The sequence below is a fragment of the Bidens hawaiensis genome, unplaced genomic scaffold (assembly GCF_021521415.1).
Source record: "Bidens hawaiensis isolate Kalapana, Puna unplaced genomic scaffold, B.hawaiensis_p1.1 tig00014709_1, whole genome shotgun sequence".
Classification (NCBI taxonomy): Eukaryota; Viridiplantae; Streptophyta; class Magnoliopsida; order Asterales; family Asteraceae; genus Bidens; species Bidens hawaiensis.
Window position 1 is genome coordinate 295,582 of NW_027492286.1, and position 21,702 is coordinate 317,283.

The 21,702-nt window shown below is 33.0% G+C and overlaps 1 protein-coding gene across 1 annotated transcript; it reads right to left on the reverse strand.

Moving 5' to 3' along the window:
- Window positions 1-3,554: 3,554 nt before the first annotated feature.
- On the reverse strand, window positions 3,555-6,637 carry LOC143547288 (mavicyanin-like). Its single transcript, XM_077038749.1, has 2 exons — window positions 6,397-6,637; window positions 3,555-4,030 (listed from the first exon to the last, which is right to left on the reverse strand). Exons 1-2 carry the CDS (start codon window positions 6,572-6,574, stop codon window positions 3,633-3,635), a joined length of 576 nt encoding a protein of 191 aa, XP_076894864.1. The 5' UTR covers window positions 6,575-6,637; the 3' UTR covers window positions 3,555-3,632.
- Window positions 6,638-21,702: the final 15,065 nt, after the last annotated feature.

Here is a 21,702-nt window from a genome sequence, read left to right on the forward strand (position 1 = left end):
TCAATGTGGGATACACCACTATAGTATTTTCTTTCAAATACACACAATCACACATCGATATCTCATTCATTAATGTCTATTAGTGTGCATTTGTTGTGTCATAGCAACCTACTAATGCATACGTACTTTGCATGATAATGTATACTCTTCAAAGTACACAAGCATACCTTCTTCAAGCTTGCTTGCTTGCTTTCTTTCTTTGCGTTTTTTATTTTATAATACCAACTACATTTCGATAGAAGATATAAGTGTCCTTTTTTATTCATCACACTTTGAATTAGTTGACCCAAACATGCAAATGACTCAAAAATTGTATGTTAATTAAAATTAAAATATAAAGCTGTCAAGTGTCGAATTGCAACATTAATACAGCTAGAAAATATTATTGATGAAGTTCATAAACCTCAAAATATATATCTAGGTTGCTTAAACCTTTTTGATTAATACATTAACGAGTTGATTAGTATCAATAATAATTGACCGACAAAAAGTAGCTCTATAATTAATCAAGGGTTATTAGGTTTGACCTCATCCTGCTCCTAGTGCAATTAGTGATCATAATAACATGGGAAGACTCCCTAATTGCATGTGGACTTGAAGCTCACATGACTGCCATGTGCCAAAGCATCACTCCCAACAAGATCAATATCAAAATTTCCAAAGTACCCTTCTTAATCTTTTGTCTTCATGCAGGTTTAACTGTAATTAGTTGTACATTAGGAGTGCTTTAGAAGCACTGTTTTGAAACCCGGCCCGGCCCGGCCGGTCGGACCGGTCCGACCGGGACACGGTCTTAGAACCGGGCCGGGTGAGGCATTTGACCCGTTTTCGAAAAACCCAGCCGGGTTTGGCGGGTGGCGGTCGGCCCGGACCCGGTGACCCGGCGGGTCGACCGGTAAAACCCATTTTTTATTAAATCTAAAATGAAATGTGTATGGTGGGATTCGAACTTAAGTCATTTCCTAGATAGAAGCTTTAATAATTACCTATGAGCCAACCAACCAAACTTCATTGATGTCTTTATTGATCAAATATATATCATATATATTCAAAAAACAATGTATGAAGCATAAATAAGCATTAAAGTTTGTTATTATTATTATTTTTTGTTATTATTAATTTTTATATGTATATGAATTATATATATATATTTAAATTATTTATGACGTCATCCGGGTCAAACACCGGTCCGCCCTTCCGGGCCGGTCCAACCTTTGACCCGGTAAGACGTCCGGGTCGATGCCCGGGCCGGGTCTGAAAACATTGTTTAGAAGCTTTGCTTCGCATAATCGCATAAGGATTTGGGACAAGATTTTGTTTATGTTTTAGACACCTATGGTAACAAACCATATTCTTAGGTATTCATTTTTCAAAATATGTTTTAGACTTTTGGAATAAAATTTAAAATATAATTGTAGCAGCCTATTTATTCAATTATTCATTGTTTCACTTTATGTCCGTATATAAATATTTAGGTTATGTATTGTCACTTAACGTTATCGGCGTTAGCCTGTCCGACGTGGCAGAGAAACACCGCCCAAACGACCAAACATAGGCTGGAGCCGTCAGCTGGCATTACAGGGGTGTTAAAAGAATAGTGTTAGGGTGGGTAACATTGGGTTAACTATGGAAGAGGGTGAGGTGGTCGGCATCATGGGTCTGCGGCTAACGGGGAGGGGGTTAGCGCAGACAGTGTTAGCCGACAACGACCAGCCTTACTGAAAACTTTATAGTAGATAAACCTCTCAATGACTATTAAAGTTAATATCATTATGATATAACTACGGTGTAATCAAAACAAAACATCCAACATCTATTTATACTAACCAACTTAGGAGGGTTAAAATGGTTAATAACCAGTTTCTAATGGCTATATAGCCGTTAGAAAACGGTCATTATGTTGAAAATCTAAAGTTAACATCAATAACCGGTTACTAACCTATTAATATCAACTGGTTTGTAATTGCTTCTAGTTCAAATACATATAACTGATTCCTAACCATTGGTTTCATTAATCAGTTACTAACCAGATTCTACTAATTTGGGCCTTCTTTGAAGGATTGGGCTTCCTTAAATCAGTAGTTGATGGTTAGCAACCCACCAACACTTTCACAATCCTCGTTATTATCTGCCCAAAATTTTTACTAAGCCCATAAGTTTCAGAAGTTAATGGTTTTAGGTAGAGGTGTACAAATCGGGTTTTTCAAATACCTGGGTTCGGGTATGGAACCGGGTTTGGGTATGACTGGGTATTGGTAATAACCGGGTAGGGGTTGGGTCCGGGTATTGCCTCTAAAAACCATACCCTATGCATCGGGTTCGGGTCGGGTATAGAACAGAGTATTCTAAAACCAGGTATTTGAATACCATATTTTCGGGTATTGGAAAAACCCGATTTGCGGGTTTTTTCGGGCTTTTTTCGGTATTTATCAGGTATAGATTGGATTTATTAAAAGGTTGCACTTTTTAGGGATCTTTTCGGGTATTTTTCAGGTATACATTGGGTATTTGAAATACCCGGTTTTGGGTATTGGAAAAACCTGGTTCCGGGTATGGAACCGGTTCGGGTTTTCGGGTATTACCGGGTATAAATCGGGTCCGGTTCGGGTTTTAGTACCGAAATTCATACCCTATCCGTACGTACCTTATGGGTAGGGTCAGGTACGGGTTCGGGTATTAAAAACCCGGGTATTAAAAAAACCGGTTCGGGGTTTTTATTTCAGATCCGGTACCAGGTTCGGGTTTTTTGTGCACCTATAGTTTTAGGTCAAGAAAATTTCACTTTCAAAACTAGGCATTGTCAAAAATACGCTGGTTAGACTCTATTAGGCATCGTTTGGGCCGACACACAAACACATGAAAGATTAACGAGGCAAGACCTTTTTGTGACATGTCACACGTGTCCTAAATAGGATATCGAGTAGCCTAAAGAGGTATGATTAGGCTAGGAAGGTTATGAATCGTGCTTAGACTAAAGTGAAGCCGTTCCTTTAGCGTTTAGGCACAACTATACTTTCAAGAATATATGAGGAATCGTGCTTCGGCTAAAGTGGAGTTGTTCCCTCAACATTTAGGCTTCATACGTGCTCAGCTTAATATATGGGGATTCGGCCAACTATTTTGACAATTATTACTAGTTTTAAAAGGGAAAATTCAATGCCTCTTTCAAAGATATTTTAATTTTTCTCAAAATAAAGACTAATGCACCTTTGTTTAGACGCCATTAGTTGTACACTAAGAATCTGTGTTGTGTTAATTAGCAATGGTTGTAAAATCAACACTCGTAGTCTATTGCTAATTCCTTTGGAATGTTCATATTACAAATCCAATTACAAATTCTATGCAAATTCCAATCACATTTTCATTACATTTTGTGAAACGAACGTGCCCTAACTTTAAAATGATAAAGTGGTCGTTGAAAAAGCCCTTGGTGTTGGCAAGGTTTCTAGTTGTGTATTTGCATATGTTGAACTTTGTTATTATTGAATGACGTGTGTATCAATTACAAATAGCAAAAATAAAACAAAAATCTCCATTACATAAAATCAACAAGCCCATATCTTATAAAACATCACACAAAATGTGACTAGTGCCCCGTCAAAGACATTGATCATGACAAATAGATCAACTCGTCACGCAATACCAACAAACACAGCTATAGCCAACACCACTTTAACACGCGATATAGTTGACGAAGTTTCTTTGCCTACAGAATTAGGCATATTAAGTGTGGGACTTATGGTGCTAGAAGACGGAGATGGTTGCATAGAAGCTGATGTTGGTGGATCTGATATTGCTAATGGAGATGGAGCCAATGTGGAAGAATCTCGTTCAACGTTAATGTCAACCTTCTGTCCGGCTTGACAATGGCCTGGGACACCGCACACATAAAAGTGGTGGCCGTGTGTCTTGATGATGATTGTGTCGTTGCCAGTAGAGTGCGCGGCAATGGGTGCCGAGACATTGCAAGTTCTATAGTCCGCATGTTTGACTTGCATCACATTGTGAAACTGCTTGTTGTATGTGAAAACTAGAGCAACAAAATGATTAGAATGACATACTGTTTATTAACAGAATTAAGATGATGTGGTGTAATAGAAAAAAAAAACATTTTGTATCTAAGTTTCTTGTATTCGGTATAAAACGAGTATATTAAGATAACCCAACAAATATTGGATAAATCAGTAAGCACTTCAGCAGTCTTTAACTTGTAAGATTAAATAAATATTTTATCCAACGTAATTTACTGCATAATTCAAACATTCTCATTTCTTAAGATTGAAGCAATTCAATAACAGGCTCATCCAAGAAGTCTTGGGCTTGGCATAGGCCACTCAGATTGGGCTTGAACTTTTTTTGTTCTTGGGGGGTTACGACTTACGCTTCATCAAAAGCTAAATCTAGAGGTCCACAAATCAGGTATTTCAAATACCCGGTTTCGGGTATGAAACCGGGTTCGGGTGACCAGGTATTAGAAAATTGGGTATTGGCAATATCCGGGTCGGGGTCGGGTACGGGCATTGTCTCTAAAAACCATACCCTATGTATCGGTTCGGTTCGCGTATAGAACCAGTTATTCTAAAACCGGGTATTTGAATACCCTATTTTCGAGTATTGAAAAAACCCTATTTTTGGGTTTTTTCTGGCTTTTTTCCGGGTATAGATTGGATTTTTTTAAGGGTTGCACTTTTTAGTGGTATTTTTGGGATATTTTTCAGGTATTTTCCGGGTAATTTCGAGTATAGATCGGGTATTGGAAAAATCCAGTTCCGATTTCGGGTATTACTGGGAAATCGGTTCTTGTTCGGGTATGGGTTTTGGTATTGAAATGCATACCCTATCCGTACGCTACGGGTAAGATCGGATACAGGTTCAGATATTAAAAACTCGGGTATAAAAAAAACCGGTTCCGAGTTTTTTTCGCACCTCTAGCTAAATCAAGTCATGTCATAACTGAAAATGAAACATATTTGAAGTCAAGTGTCAAAACTCATGAAAATTGGTATGGAAAATTTTGTTGCTTCAGTTTAGGAAGTAGACCGGGTGGGATGAGCCTCTTTCCTACCGCATCAACTTGGATATAAGGTTAACTCGATGTCTGACATGCCAAGAAACAAAGCATCACATTTTTCGCTCATGTAAAATCGTTTTCACTCTTTTGAGTTCAATCGCAAGATGGTGGACCATAAAATCTCTAACATCAACAATTCGAAGTGTCATTTTTCGGTCTAGCAGATTTTACTCAAGAAAATTTGAGAATAATAATCATCTTTAACGTCAAATAATAAATAACATAAGACCATTGGGTATACTCTAACCCATCTTAATCCTATATAAGCTTCACATCACTTATTTTTTTTTCTCTTTCACTCTATGTTATCCAAAGGAAATGGTTTAACCCATTTAACTCATAATTAAAATAACAAATCAACGAGTAATTAATGCATAATTAATACATGTTGCTCTTTTTAACCTGTGAAAAACATAATTCATGGGCTTTTTTAACACACTTATAACTAGTGAGGAGTAATTTAATGCATATTTAAAGTGTTTTGTCATCTTAACAAGTGTTAAAGTATATCCTAGGCCATGGCCTAAGAGGTTGTTACCCCTTTATTTATTTGGATTTCAAATGAAAATAAATATACAATTATCCACCTTCAATAAATGTAGAAAAAAGAATGAAAAACTTTCTATTAATGGGCGATAATTAAAGGAGCACTATGAGAAATGCAATTATTCAAGTGTGCTGATAAAGAATTTTCTACTTTGAGCTACAATTATTAGTACTGACAAATAAAAAAATAATAAATTAAATTTTTAGTAAGTTAGGCTATTTGATTTAACTAGCTTATTATACATAATATGTGTTAGTTTTAAGAGGATGAGTACATAGATATATTCGATCAATATACTATGTTTCTCAATACATGTTTTTACAACTTAATATGAGCTTTTTTGCATTTAATTTTGTGTACACAATTTATTTTTCATTTTGAGATATCAAGTATTTAGATAACTAATACTAAGTACGTTTAGTCATTTAATTATTTGAATAATGATTACATGGATGAACATGAGAAAGCCAAATAAAAACTTCAAGGTATTGCTGACTAGAGATGAGATTCAGATTACAGGATTACGATCTCATCTCTTGTTGACACTACATAAACATACTTAATCGATCGGTTTTCTTGCCATTCATCAAGTAGTCGTCAGAAATATATATAAATATAGTTAAGCTCAGCAATAGTTATACACCCTATTTATTAACTCCTCTCAAACATGATTTAAATCGACATGCATTAATTGCAAGGTGTGAAGTGTACATATATAACAGACCAAATGAACCCAATCTTAAAGAGGACAAAAAGAATGGGAGATGAATATGCATACCAATAGTATCCCCAACTTTGAAGGTTTTAGTAGCAGCCCATTGTTTATAATCAACATTACCAATGGTAGTCCATCCAGACGAGTCACCGACGGCATACACAGCTCCAACTGCGGTCTCCATTAGTGATCCACAAACCACCATGGACATCAACGTTGCAACCAATGCCACCTTCTCCATTTGTGCTATGTTTATTATGTATAACTTGTCTTAAAGTGGAGGCTTAGAGGTAGCACACGTTATTTAATCTATTTGTAAGTATATTGTATGTATGCATGAGAGAGAGGAAGTCTTTATAGTGGTAGTTGGCTCATTTAACTTGGGACTTCTGTTGATGTATTATATGATTATAAAGAGTGTCTTTTACTTCTCTAATGAGACTTTATTATCTTAACCACTATTATTAAATTGTAAAAAAAAATTAACCAAGGTTTTTTAATTAATCACGGGTCTTGGTCTTCTGGCTTAGTGGTAGCCCAGTTGCTTCTCATTCTGGTTTAGTGGTAGCCCGGATGTATAAGTTTTTTTGTTTATATAAATTCAGGAATTTATATATACATAAAGTATATATATTTTTGTAATTTTGGATTAGTTTTAAATATAGTGGTGGAAATATTTGTTGATGATAACCCCTAATGCAACAACATGATGGATTTGGTAGATACAGAGTGTAGCACGTAGTTGAGACTTGAAAGCAAAGCATGTTTTGTTGCCTCCATTGAGCATGCACACTATCTTGTGATGTCATGATTGCATTCTACTATCGACACAAAATAATGCGTCATATTTTTGTTAATGCTTTTGTATATCATAACGACATGCACGCCAAAGCTGTTCTACGTAGATTTATTGTATTTGGTCACCATCAAAATTTCAAAATCTCCCAAGAATGTTGTGATACTTTTATTTCTTGGAATTACCGTAACGGTGAGTTGGGCGAACCGAGTTTGTGTTGGAATCAAACTCGTTCTAATATTAAAAAATAAATAAACAAATTAATTGTTATTAGGGGATTTCATGTATATGATTTAGATATATTGATAAGATGTTTTAGTTTAGAATAGATGAAGTTATGAGAATTTGGTTAAGTAGTAAGATGTATGTTCTTTCTAGTGGAGACAAAGGTTTAATTCTCACTCGCATTAGTTCAACGGGCATCTAAGTGAAGAGACAAATAAGGGGTTTAATCCTGGGTTTGAACCCGACAGGAGGCGAGGATTTACATATTCTATTCGGTTTGGCGCACATCATGGAAGTACAGTCACACGGCGGTCAAGGAGTCGACCTTGGACATAACCTGGACAAAATAGGTTTATACGTGATATCATTTTCCGTTAAAATTAAGAATAGAAGAAGACTCAAAAGAAAGTTTACAAGACAAAAGCAACAATTTTTTTTTTTTGTGAAAAATGATAAAAACCCATTAAGATTGATTTTTTTCCTCTTGACTTAAATTACCTTGATATGTGATTTTTGCCTTTTTGGGAGGAGGATGACGGCTTAGGCTTAGGATATCCTAGCCTTTTGAAATATTATAGTATTAACTAGGGTTTTACCTGATGCTTTATGCCGGGCAAGTCGAATAACGCGTCAGGCAGGTCAAATATGTTTTATGTATATGTTGCTTTGCAATGGTACACTAATGTAGGTTAGGTTGATTAACAAATAAAAAAACTAAAATATTTAAAAATAAATGTATTCAGTCTGTAGAACCCAACTATTAGTAAACCTGAGCCAAAGACATAATAAAGCATTAACAAAGAAGAGGAAGAGGTACCACATACATAAAATGTTAACAAAATGGGGTCTACCAAACAAAGCAAATACATAGATGAACTTAAAGGTCCCTTATTTCAAACTGGATTCAAGTGCGCACATCTAACCCATCAGCGTTTTAACAAATAGAACATCCACTGTCAGACCAACACACCGCATTGGTTAAGCTCCCAAATAATTTGTCTAAAAGTCAACACAACAAGCTAAAGTTTGCGGCACTAACCACCACTTTTACTCTATATAGATAATAGGTTAGAAACATGTGTATTATACTAGCTGAATAAATGCAATATAAATTGTTAGTAACTATCATGTTGGAATTAAGTCGTATAGCTATTTGCTATGACTTGGCCCTTTTATGATAAATATCAGGGCACATGCTCTTTTCTTCTATCTTTTTGACAGAGAGAATTGATATATGATATATTCTAAGTTGCCACCGGGATCTTGTGATGCCCCATTTTTTTTCTCATGTGTGGATAAATAAATGTTCGGATTTTTGTAATTATTTTTCAACGTGATCTATTGAATATCAAATAGTTATTACACGGAATCCCATATTTTGGAACGAGTCGACGGAGTGGACATATTGGTTAAATAATTGTAAAATAATATTTTAATTTACCATATGATTGAAATTAGTTCAAGTTAATAACTTTTCTGGAACGACGAACTTCTTGTGTTTGGGTCACTGCATTCCCCAAAATGGATAGCCATGTTGCCCCACTCTTGTAACATATCTTAACCATGTCTACGCTGTCTTTAGAGTTTGGCTTGGGCGTTTCCCAAGATACCATATTGTCGGGTGTCAGTTGACGGTCGTTGTACCGTCACAAGAGTTACAATTAACATGCTATTATTACGTCATAAGCACAAGTTTAAATAGTCTCTCATAAAAAAATTAAGTTTACAAAATTTGAAAAAGCGTTTTACTATCTAAATACTCGTATAAAAACATAAAATTTTAGGGTTTTCCAAAAATCGGAACAGGTAATGTAACACCCCGACTAAAGCGGAATTCGCCCGAGTGTGACGTACAGATTGCTCAAAACACATGTGACACTATTAAGTGACAATATTACCATTAACTGATTCAAACAAGTACACAAGTTTAGAAGTAAAAGAAATACACAGTTAGGCAATTTGTCCATTTATGTTGAATATTCTAAGTACTAATGTCTTCGTCATGACAACATCCTCTAAATAAGGTACCTGTAGCATATATATAAAATGAAGTCAACTAAATGAATAGCTGGTGAGTTCACACAACTTTTTGATATAAGTGCATAAAAATCATGCAATTCCATTAACAAGTGTCAGTGAGCAAGTAAGGCCTTTACAGCTGGGATTGTGCACCAGCTTACTAAGATAAGCGCAAGTAAGGTCATTTCTAGGTGGGATTGTACACCAACGTACTCGTATAATGAGGTCATTTTCCACTCATAACAACAAATGTCTTGAGGGCAAAAGGGGGCATATGATCATACTATATTGAAGTAATCCATGTGCAAGTAATTTTGAGCAAGTAACAAGTAAACACACAAGTCCATGTAGCGAATTGTAGTTTGTAAATAATGAATAAACGAAATTGTAATTTGGATATGATATATATGCTACCCAAAAGTAGTAAAAGAGTAAAAAGGGGTGTGAAAAACTCACATTTGAAATTGAAGATAACTTGAAATAATAACTGAAAGCGCGTTTAAGGAAATTGAAACGATCGAACATAACGAACTATAAATAAAAAGGAAATACAAAATTTAAAGACTAACTATTGGGATTATAAAAGTTAAATAATATTAGTTTTAGGAATTATGCATTAATTTATTATATATTTCATTAACTTATGGCAAATGGGGACTTGGGGATTTTTAATTAGTTTAACAAAAACGAATAAAGTTTATATAAATCATTTGATGTTTATTAGTTGAAGAATTATTTGTAGATAAATAGTTATAACTTATTAATATAGGATTAAATAACAATATTAATAATAATTTATAATTAAACGTTTTTTTTCAAGTAACATAATTAATTAATTAACTTAAATGTTTTGCATGAATTCTTTTAAAGAAATTATAAATATTAATTTATGTTGAAATAAAATAAACAATAATTAATTTACTCAATTATTAATTTAAAGATATGAAGTATGTTATATCTATTGTGAAATATTTTAAATAAAAGAATTTTTTTATAAATCATCTTATTTAAAAGAAAGTTTATAAGTTTATGATGATTAACAAATCATTAGATATATATATATATATATATATATATTCATGCTTGTTCTTGCAAAATAACTAGGTTTGATCCAAGATTTAGAAAATCAAAGTGTTTATCTTGGATATCCATGATCATAGTGATTTCTTATAACCCAGATATAATATTTTTATTATAAAAGTATCATGACCATGAAGAATAAATTATGAGCATTCAGCATTAAATCAAAACAAAAACTATAAAATGTATGGAATCATAAAACTTATTTGTTAGTGCTTTCAATCTTAAGAAAATATTGAATTAAGGTGTGAAAATAATGGAGGATTTGTCCTCCTTTTATAGTGAAAATATGGAGTTATGTCTTATGGAATTTATGAAAATTAATCATATTTAATATTATTAAAAACAAAAATTAAAATGGTTTAAAAGGTTATCAAAGTATTTACCTCTTTTAATAAGTTTTATTTAATTAAAACATTCATTGCTTTATTTTTATTAGTTAATTATTAAAACAACATATGAAAAAGATGGTAATAATAATAATCCAAGATTTATTCTAGTGATTTGCATGGGAAAAGTTCATGAATAAATTATCTTGATTATGAATGTTTTTAAAAGTATATATGTATAGAAATGATCACATAAAATACATGAAACGAAAATTGAGATTAATTAATAACATTATAAAAATATATAAATTTAAATAGAACAAAACCGAAAATTTGAAATGGGGTCGGGTTTTCGGGTTCGAAAATTAACGAATGTTACAGGTAAGGTTTCGGGTTCAAAAATTTACGAATGTCACCTTTTAGAAAATCATACAATAAGAACATGAATTATCAATTATCAATTTTATCAATTATCACATATAACTAGCAATCGGATCATGAATTATTCGGATTAAATAAGTCATGAGTTGTAAGATATAATAAAGGGTGCATTCAATAAGAGACCATTTTTAATTTAATATATAATTATTTTAATAGTAAGAAATTCTAATATTGCAAGTTATTTATGAAAAATCCAATAATAGAAATTAATACAAATGGGTTGTCTAATATTTTATTTTCTTTTAGAATTATTTTATTGTAAAAAAATAAAAAAGTGGTTGATATAAATGGAAAGATTAGGAATAGACCAATAGAAAAAAGGCATGTGGACACAAACTCTATTGTTTTAATAGTATAGGTAGATTTTGCCTAGGTAATTGTCACACCCCGACTTAGGGGCCTATGAATCTGACCAATAATTGGTACTTGTTTTATAAATATATTAGAGTTTATGGGTTTATTTTAGCGGAAGAATTTAAGTTAATTAAAATATTAATTTACATTGAAAATTTACTTGGAAATTGTTTGTAAATTCACACACCGACTTAGGGTAAATTTATGAAAATTAATCATATTTAATATAATTAAAAACAAAAATTAAAATGGTTTAAAAGGTTTTCAAAGTATTTAACTCTTTTAAAAAATTTTATTTAATTAAAATATTCATTGCTTTATTTTTATTAGTTAATTAAAAAAGCAACATATGAAAAAGATGGTAATAATAATAATCCAAGATTTATTCTAGTGATTTACATGGGAAAAGTTCATGAATAAATTATCTTGATTATGAATGTTTTTAAATGAGTATGCAATACTACAAGAGTGGTAAAAAGTATACATGTATAGATATGATCACATAAAATACATGAAACGAAAATTGAGATTAATTAATAACATTATAAAAATACATAAATTTAAATAGAACAAAACCGAAAATTTGAAAAGGGGTCGGGTTTTCGGGTTCAAAAATTAACGAATGTTACAGGTAAGGTTTCGGGTTCAAAATTTACGAATGTCACCATTTATAAAATCATACAATAAGAACATAAATTATCAATTATCAATTTTATCAATTATCTCATATAACTAGCAAACGGGTCATGAATTATTCGGATTAAATAAGTCATGAGTTGTAATATATATTAAAGGTGCATTCAATAGGAGGCCTTTTTTAATTTAATATATAATTATTTTAATAGTAAAAATTTTTAAGATTGCAAGTTATTTTTGAAAAATCCAATAATAGAAATTAATAGAAAATAATACAAATGGGTAGTCTAATATTTTATTTTCTTTTGGAATTATTTTATTGTAAATATATAAAGAAGTGGTTGATATAAATGGAAAGATTAGGAATAGACAATAGAAAAAAGGGCATGTGGACACATACTCTATTGTTTTAATAGTATAGGTAGATGTAACCTAGGTAATTGTCACACCCCGACTTAGGGGCCTATGAATGTGACTAATAGTTAGTACTTTTTTTGTAAATATATAAGAATTTATGGGTTTATTTTAGCGGAAGACTTTAAGTTGATTAAAATATTAATTTACATTGAAAATTTATTTAGGAATTAAATACTCAAGTATTCGTTTACAAAATATTTGTTGATATTACAGGATTTCATTATAAAAAACTGAGCCATCTTGTAATGCGAGTCTCTATCTCCATGATGACTCAAATTCTTTCTATTGCGTACTAATATTTCATTACCTGCAATGGGTGGAAAAAATACGTCAGCTATGTGCTCGTGAACACGTATGACTCTAAAAATATTTAAAGTACAGTTACAATACAAATATATTTTTCTGTACAGCTCAGCAGAAAGTATTTCATTCATGGGATTTGTACCACTACCCTACACACACAAAAGTGTTCCCTGATACACGTAGCCCCTAATAGAGAATTAATTATGACTATTAACCCGCGGCCACATAGCCTTTGACTGTTTATGCTAGACTGTTATGTATGGATCCAGACACATGTGTAATCGGTCTGAGATGCTTTTATTTTCTATTTTGTATTATAACGTTTTAGAGATCACGTAATCTCATGTAAATGCTGACTGACTCTTTAAGATAAACAACACGTTCATCTTATAGAGTTTAAAGAGTTTAAATATGTTTTGACTGTTTGTAAAGGTTTAACGTATTCACCTGTACCGTCGGTGTGCGTTTGAAAACCTTGATTGTGAATGAGAATGATATTAACCTATACATAAATAGGTTTGTATAAATACTTGAATTGTGTTTCTTGATTAAGCTATTGCTTTTGAGTTTAACCTTGATAAAGTTTCCAAATTTTATTTTTGAATTAAAACACTTTGTTTTATGTGTTGTTTGAGATAGCATGCTTTGGCTTAATAGGTTCTAACACGTTAGTGAGTTTCTCCAGGTAAGTAAACGGGTCCGCTGTTTATTGGGAGTTATACGAATTACTAACCTTCGACAAGAAACTCACTACTAGTGATATCCCCCTTACAGTTACTGCATGCCTGTCAAAATATAACTTTGTTAACATTACTTCGTCAGGAAGCAACGCTTTATGAAAACTCTTTATGAATGCTTAAATTTTTTTCAAGGTTAAAGGTCATACCCTCGTTTAATGTCTAAGCTATAACTTGAATAACTTAAACATAATTCCTACCTTAGACGAACACTCGGAATACTAATAACAAGAAAAGAGTGATGACTTAACGGTAGGATCCTAATATAAGCTCACTTAAATGATTGATAAATTGTTTGGGACTTCGATACTTGCACGAACTTCGAGAAACGGAGCACCGGCTCGCCATAGCAACCAGGCACGATTTCCTAGACTAAGGTGCTGTTTGTTTTTTAAGAGGTAAAACGTCTGCATTCTGTGGACCACATCTGTAAGAATCTGTAGCAGAAGAGGTGGACCAAACCTCTGCAGTCTGCAAGAAGAAAACTGTTTGTTTTTAACGTCTGCAGACTGATAAAATAAAACGGAAATTTTTAAAGAAACCGAACCGAACAAACTAATGGTAATCAAACCTGTTAAAATTCTTAACAAAACCAAAGATATAAACAAATTATTCATAAACAAACCAAACCGAACAAACTAATGGTAATCAAACCTATTAAAATTCTTAACAAATCAAACAATACCATAATTAACATTATAGTTGCATACAACTTCAGATCAAATCAAAGCATTCTAATATAACAAATTAAAAGTTGTAGTTACAAAATAACCTAAAAATCATACAAATTATGGTGTAATTAAAGAATAATAATAATAATAGTAGTAGTAATAATCTATCTCTTGATGTTGCCCGTAATGGATCGCATAAGATGAATTGGTTGCACACGAAAACAAAGCTTTAACGCAACCGGAGGTGGGGCTGGATTGCGGCGGCCGAAGGTGGGAGTGGAGGGCGGCGCCGGAGGTGGGAAGAGGGGTGACGGGAAGAGAGTGGGGGTGGAGGGCGACGCCGGATGTGGAGCTGGAATGCGGCGGCCGGAGGTGGGAGTGGAGGGCTGCGTCGAAGGTGGGGAGAGGGGTGACGGGAAGAGAGTTGGGGTGGAGGGCGAGGCCGGAGGTGGGTGGAGGGCGGCGTCGGAGATGGGGAGAGGGGGTGAAGGGAGGAGGGTGGGTGATATGGGGGCTAGGGTTGTGTGGAGATAACCATCAGAAGTTTATGTGAAGAGATGAAAAGGTTTAGAAGATATGCGAAGAGGATGATCCATGTCTGCGTGAGGAAGAGGTCGCGCAGACCTTTTTTTAATAAATTGTCTTCCGGAAAACAAATAGTTTGCAAGACTCAATGTCTGCGCGTGGCCTGCTCGACGCAGACAAAAGAGGCCATGAAGTGATTTTGTGAAAAAACAAACACCCCCTAAGTGTGTGTTATGAAAGTGATATTGGGATGAATGAGGTTCAATCCCGCAACCTCCTATTTATAGGCAGATTTACATTCCATCGCGATACGCGATGGAGTTTATTGCAGGCCGGCGTGTATCGCGACGCCACAATTCTGCGAGAATGCCAGGGGTTGACACATGGCCTGTCAAAATGTGCCACGTGTTGACACGTGGTTGCACACGTGTACCCGGTTGCTTAATGGGGTCATCGCGTATCTCGATTGTCCTATTCGTTTGGCCATCGCGTTTCGCGAAGCCATCCAAATATTGTTTTGTGGGTAAGTCGGGGTATCGCGATGGTTCTTTAATTATCCCATCGCGTATCGCGATGGGTCCATATTTTCATAATTTCTACTTTAAGTCCATAGACTTTATGAAGTGACATTTTTTGCTTAATTCTAAATGGGTAATTTATGTGGTGTTACAGGAATGAGGTTCTTCGGATTTCTGCTTCTGTTGTATTTCCAACCTTAATTGTTCTGGTGCTTAGTTATTGATTAATTTATTAAAGCTAGGATTTACGAATACTTGAAGGCTTTTTGTTTCGTGTTTCCTTTATGGAGATTTTTTTTATTAATGATTTAGGTTAGCTACCATTTATATTAGTTGGTCATCAACAATAGAACCAGTGGTGAAGTTTGGACTGAGGCACCAAGGGGGGGGGCTCAAAATGTATACAAAATTCACAAACAAGGGAGGCCGGGCTCAAATTTTCGGCCGAAAAATGCTAAACCTACACTACGTATAAAAAATTTCGGCTGAAAACGGGTAAATTTACACTAATATGCAAAAAAACATGGAGGGTCGGGGCCACCCCGGGCCTCAATGAAGCTTCGCCAGTGAATAGTACTACAGGTTTTTTGTGACAAAATCTAAATCTTCAACTTTTTATTATAGTTGGGTGATATAATGCTAAATATTTAAGTTTCCCGTGTATATTTTAATTAATATTTTAATAGTTTTTTTCGTTTTTAGTCGAGATTTGTATACTACTAACGCTTTTATGGTTCGTAGGTTCCGGGGTTTGATCGTGATGAAAAAGGGCGAAAAAAGAGCTAAAACGAGTCAAAACGGAGATCCGGAACGCATCAGGAAAGAACCGGACAGAGAAGCGGTCAGACCGTGCCGGCCCCCATGGAGGAGCACGCCGCGCCGCGCGAAGGCAGAAGGCTAAAAGCCCTTGGCGCGGCGCCTAGGCACAGCTGGGCTAGATTATTTTCGTTTTTGCTTCTTGTCGGGCCTTGTTTTGGGTATTTAAACACCTTTAACTTAATCCTGACATAACCTGAAAGCCACCAGCTGATTTTGAGTGTTCTTGGAGCTATCTTTCGAGTTTCGTGGTGATTTTGAAGGCAAGAGAACATCTGGTGAAGAGCTAGACGTTTAAGATCGAAGAATACGGGTTTTATCGCCTTTAATCTTTCGTTCTTTATTATTACACCATGTTTGCAGTTTCTATTACTTTGTTTGATTTAGACTTTATGATGCTAGGCTAAATTCCATAGACTGCCTAGGTCGTGATGAACCTTAGTTCAGTTTGATTTTATTTGGATTTTTGTTTCGTTATGGATATTATGTTCTAAGTAAACTGTTGAGTTTGATTTAATTAATGCGTATGATTGTTTGGTTTTGTTTACTTGAATTTATTGTTTCACATTGCCCTCGGTGATTGTTTCATATGATAGGGTTTTGTTAGGTCATTTACTGTGTGTTCTTGACTAGTTTGTGATTAATCTCGATTAAAATCATTGAAACAATAAAATCAATTAAATAGATAAAAGTGAGCTGCTAGTCTAAAAAGCTGTAAGGTGAGAGGCTATTAATAGATCTTTTCTTGTCGGGATTGCTAGATTTAGTTCTTCGTAAGGAGTCCGTTAGGTTGACGTTTTATGGGATTAAACATATTAAACTTTTAATATTTTTTCATATTGTAATTGAATATGGTTTTTTTTACGACAAACTCACACGTCTCTAAATTTTTTTCTTAGCTTTACATCATTTACCTACAATAGGACTGAGCTCTCCCCATTTAAGAGCGGAAATATCATTTCAACACCTAGGTACCATTAGGCTAAACGTCATTTTTTATATTATATTTGTTTTTATTAACATTTCAAATCAGAATTATTAATTTACAAACGACAAAGAACTATCTGAAAACCAAAGGAAGAAAATAAATTAAATGCATTAAATTATTATAGAAATTATACCTCAAAAGTGAGTGTATAGAAATCCTATAAATATACTTGATAACAAAACTAAGAGATCATATACCCGAACACTTGTTTCTTCCATACCAATAGCTATGGAGAACACAAGGAAAATAAGAGGTCGCCAAAAGTTGAGGATGAAATTCATTGGAGACGGAAAGAATCGCGGTGTCACATTCTCAAAATGTCGTGACGAGGTCTATAAGAGAGCTAGTGAACTTTGCATCCTAGTTGGTATTGACATAGCAATACTCATAACTACTCTATCCGGTAAAAACTACTCTTTCGTTCACCTAATAATGAGATTGTGGCAACTCAGTTTTCCCAACAAACCACATTGTCAAAAGGTATTCTCGAGCCCCATCGCAAGGTTCGTTTCGAACAGCTTGCCCAACAACTTGAGGTGCAACGAGCTTGTTCTTTGAACGAAAAGAGAGCTAGTAGGGCTGATAACGTGTGGGAAGTGTCGATGGACGAGATTTCACCGGATGAAGCTCAGAAAGTGAAGGAACGATTGTATGAATTGCAAGACCGGATTTTTAGTATCCAAAATGAAGAGTATCGACTCCATTCAACTTAATTCATTGTAATTCGATCTTAGGATGTGTCGAGTTATAATTGTATTATTGCTTTGTGTTTTTCTTGAAAAATAAATGAGTAATTTTATTAATTTTTTTTTTGCTATGAATTGTTTATCATGATGGAGATGCTAAAATCTGAAACTTGATCAACATTTAAAGAATTCAAAATATTGTAACGAAATAAAAATAAAAAAACTAGTTGTAAAATTTGTTGAATCTGGTCGGCAGTCCACTTTTCTTTTTCACATTTTTATATTTAATTTGTTGAATGTTTTTTACATAGCTTGTCTTTGAATTCCATAATGTCATAAAGGGGTGTATTTTAAAAACAAACAACGCATCTTTATACAACAATTCCAGTTTCAGAGTTTCTTTTAGAAAAGAAAAGGAAAAGAAAACGAATAATGAAAAAAAATTGTTTTGCTTCCGAGTTTCATTTAAAGAAGGAAAATAAAGAGGAAAAAATAAAGGTGTTCCCGAGTTTTATTGAAGGAAAGAAAAGAAGGTGTAGGAAAATAAAATAAAAAGTAAAATAGAGAATTTGTATTTTTCCAAATTTCACGATTCTGTTTTATATATTTTGTCTATGTTCGTAGTTAATTAGAACATTTAATTATGACATAAAATAACTAACTTTGGCTAGTATTGAAATTTTACATTACCATTTTAGCTACTGTAAAGGATATATGATTTATAATAAATTAGGACATTGAATAATTAGAAAATTTATTTTATCTGCAGTAGAAATTCAAACGTGTACAAAAAAAATGCAGTTGTTTAGGAAGTAATTGTAGCTGTGTAGAAAGAAAATTGCAAATTGCAATTGCATGTAAAGAAGTTGCAGATGTGTAGATTGTTTAAATCCGGTGATGGAAGAATTCAATAACTTTGTAAGTATTACATAAATTATTCAAGAGAGAGTGAAAGGTAAAATTATATCAAAAGAAGTTGTTTTCCGGCTAATGTTTACAGGCGTTGATCATAGATAAGAGTTTCCTCAAACTGAAAGACGATCCTAATATGGTGAATTTAATCAGTAGTTCATTTACGTCGCCAAAAAAAAGTTATAATTACTATAGTGATAATAAATATAAAGAATATAATTAATGTTTACTTGAAAAAGCTTTTCATTTATGTTTAAAAATTAAAAAGTTAATAATGAAATTAAAAAGTGGTCCATATTTCAACTTATTATTTATCTACATATTCTAATAAAGTAAAACTGGGTTATTAACCCGTGTATTACACTGGTGGAATACAAAACTCGTTAATTAAACACATATATAATTTCAAACGACAACATATTTTAATATGTTTTTTGACACGCCTACATGATATATAACTGTAAGTCATATCCAAAGGGAAACGTAATATTGAAAGACTTAAACTTACAGAGAATGACATTACATAGTACAATGTTTAGAAACAAAATTTTAAACTTTAAAACATAAACTACTAAATATTTTTTTATAAACCATATTTGTTGTTTATTTTTGTAACTTTACATTGTTGATCTAAAATAAGCATTTTGAGGCTAACATTGACTTCTGTTAATGGTCATAGAAAAACAAACTGTAACGAAAAACTGTATTCTCTTGAACTAAACAGAAGTTTTTAATATAAATGCATTAGACTACTATGAGTAATGTAAGTGTGATAACCAATATTAGTACCTAAAATTACTTTTACTTCGATAACAGGCCTACCCAAATGCGTTTGAATTTTTTATCCTCTTAAAACTCTCGATTTTTTTATAGATTATGAGATAGTTGTTTAGGTTTGATAAATATATTGGGGAACCGGCGTGAAACACATACATATGCTTTATAAAGTATAATATAGATAAAGATTATAACTATCATATTTAGTTGTTAACTAAAATATTCATGACCATTGCAATGTGTACAGAAACCAAACATGCAATTGATCCGCCAAACTTTGATTCGATGGTCAGATTTGACCAGGAAAGTCAAACCTTTCCAAATATCACAATTGACCAAGAGATGGTCAAAATTGACCAAAGTTCCAATATACCAAGCTTTCCTAAGATAATAATAACTTGTAAGAATTCACTATCAGCCTACGTACAATACCAATCAACTGCTTCTCAATTCTCATGATAGCTAATATTTTAGCCATAATACTACTCTAAGCATGATTTAAGTAATTTTGAGCTTTTAGGTTGTAACTACAAACTGTCTGTAGCTTCCACATTGCATGCTTAACCCCATTGCAATTGAAAAAGAATTTAAATTGTAGCTACAACCTCAAATAATCAACCCATGATGCTTAACACTTTAACTTTCATAAATGAAATGGCTTCATTGATTTGAAGTTGAGGCTTAGCAAATAAACTTGTAATTATATAAACCCCATAGTTAACCCACACTGATTATGAGATTCAGAGCTCGCCAGAGGTCGGTGTTGACCCTCTGAAAATCACAAAAAGTCAACTTCAACTAAAAAAAAGTCTTCAGCTTGTTTTATATTAAGCGAATATTTTTCCAGAAATAACAACCTACATCTAATTATTTTAAAAAAATAGTAAAATTTAACCAAATTGTCTCAAAACCAAGTCAATAAAAAGTTCGATACACAACTATAACTATATGTAAAATAACCAGCCGTGTTACCGGTTTACTCTCGGATTGTTCACACTAATTACCGTTAAAACTAATGTTTCATATAAAGAAAAAAAATAGTTTCATATTTACGGACAACTACCGATCATGTGTTGAATAAATGAAAATTCACAACCTTGCCAATATAAGTTCTGGTAAAACATTACTTGAATAATCCATCAAATACAACTTAAATAGCAGAATAGCAACTAACTTATCCTATTTACTCCAATATGTTTATTTAGGAATTTGCCCTTAATACATTAACACTTTGATTGAAGTAGTCACCAAAAACTTGACAAAAATAAAATAAAAATACCAAATCTCAATAAATAAATGAAAACAATAATGTGCCTTTTTCACCATTAGGAGCAACACATTTCCTTGAAAGAAATCCAAGTAAACCATCCTTCTTCTTGTGTGACAACCTTCTGCACCTGAATGCAACAATCAAAATAACAATTAGCTATGAACACACAAGATCTAAAAGCATTTCGACAGAAAAATGCATATCACTAAATTGTCAAAAACACACATATCATCAACTGAACATCTTTGCGTGATGCAGATCGATACCGTTCCATCTCAAATCGTGTAAAAAAGTGTAGGCTTTTAAACACGAAGACTAATTTACAAGTGAACTAAACAACTCGATTTTATTAATTTAAGGAACATATTATTGTAATTGTTACAGTTTCTAAATATAAATCATAAACTTTGCAACGCTACTCTCAGCTACAGAAAAAAAATCTAATTTCATAGTTTAAAATCTTGAAAAAAAAAATAACTCTTTTAACACAAGTCAAATATCTTAACAACATTCAACTTCACATATCAGTTAACACATAATGATTTTATAACTTATGTTTACTTGTTTCCAAATTTATAAGATAATTCATTAAGTGTATAAATTTTAGTTACGGATTCAAGTAACGTCTATTGATTTCAAACATAAAAATTCAAAATTTTAATTTAATGTTGGTGCTATATCATACTGTTAATCCAATGGGAAATTACTCATATTGACACCCATAAATGAAACAAACATTACTTGACAGAGCCATTCATATAGAAATGGTTTTCAAAAGACAAGAGTTTCATATTTAAACGAAATATAAAAACTAAAAAAACGAAAAATACCTTTAATTGCAACTTCACAGAAGTTAGACTTGAGTACAA

Bases quoted from the DNA above. Each gene is read 5' to 3' on its own strand.
- LOC143547288 (XM_077038749.1), bottom strand. From the start codon at position 6,574: ATGGAGAAGGTGGCATTGGTTGCAACGTTGATGTCCATGGTGGTTTGT. The intron at 4,031-6,396 runs GTATGCATATTC...TTGTTGCTCTAG, and splicing joins CAAAGTTGGGGATACTATTG to TTTTCACATACAACAAGCAG.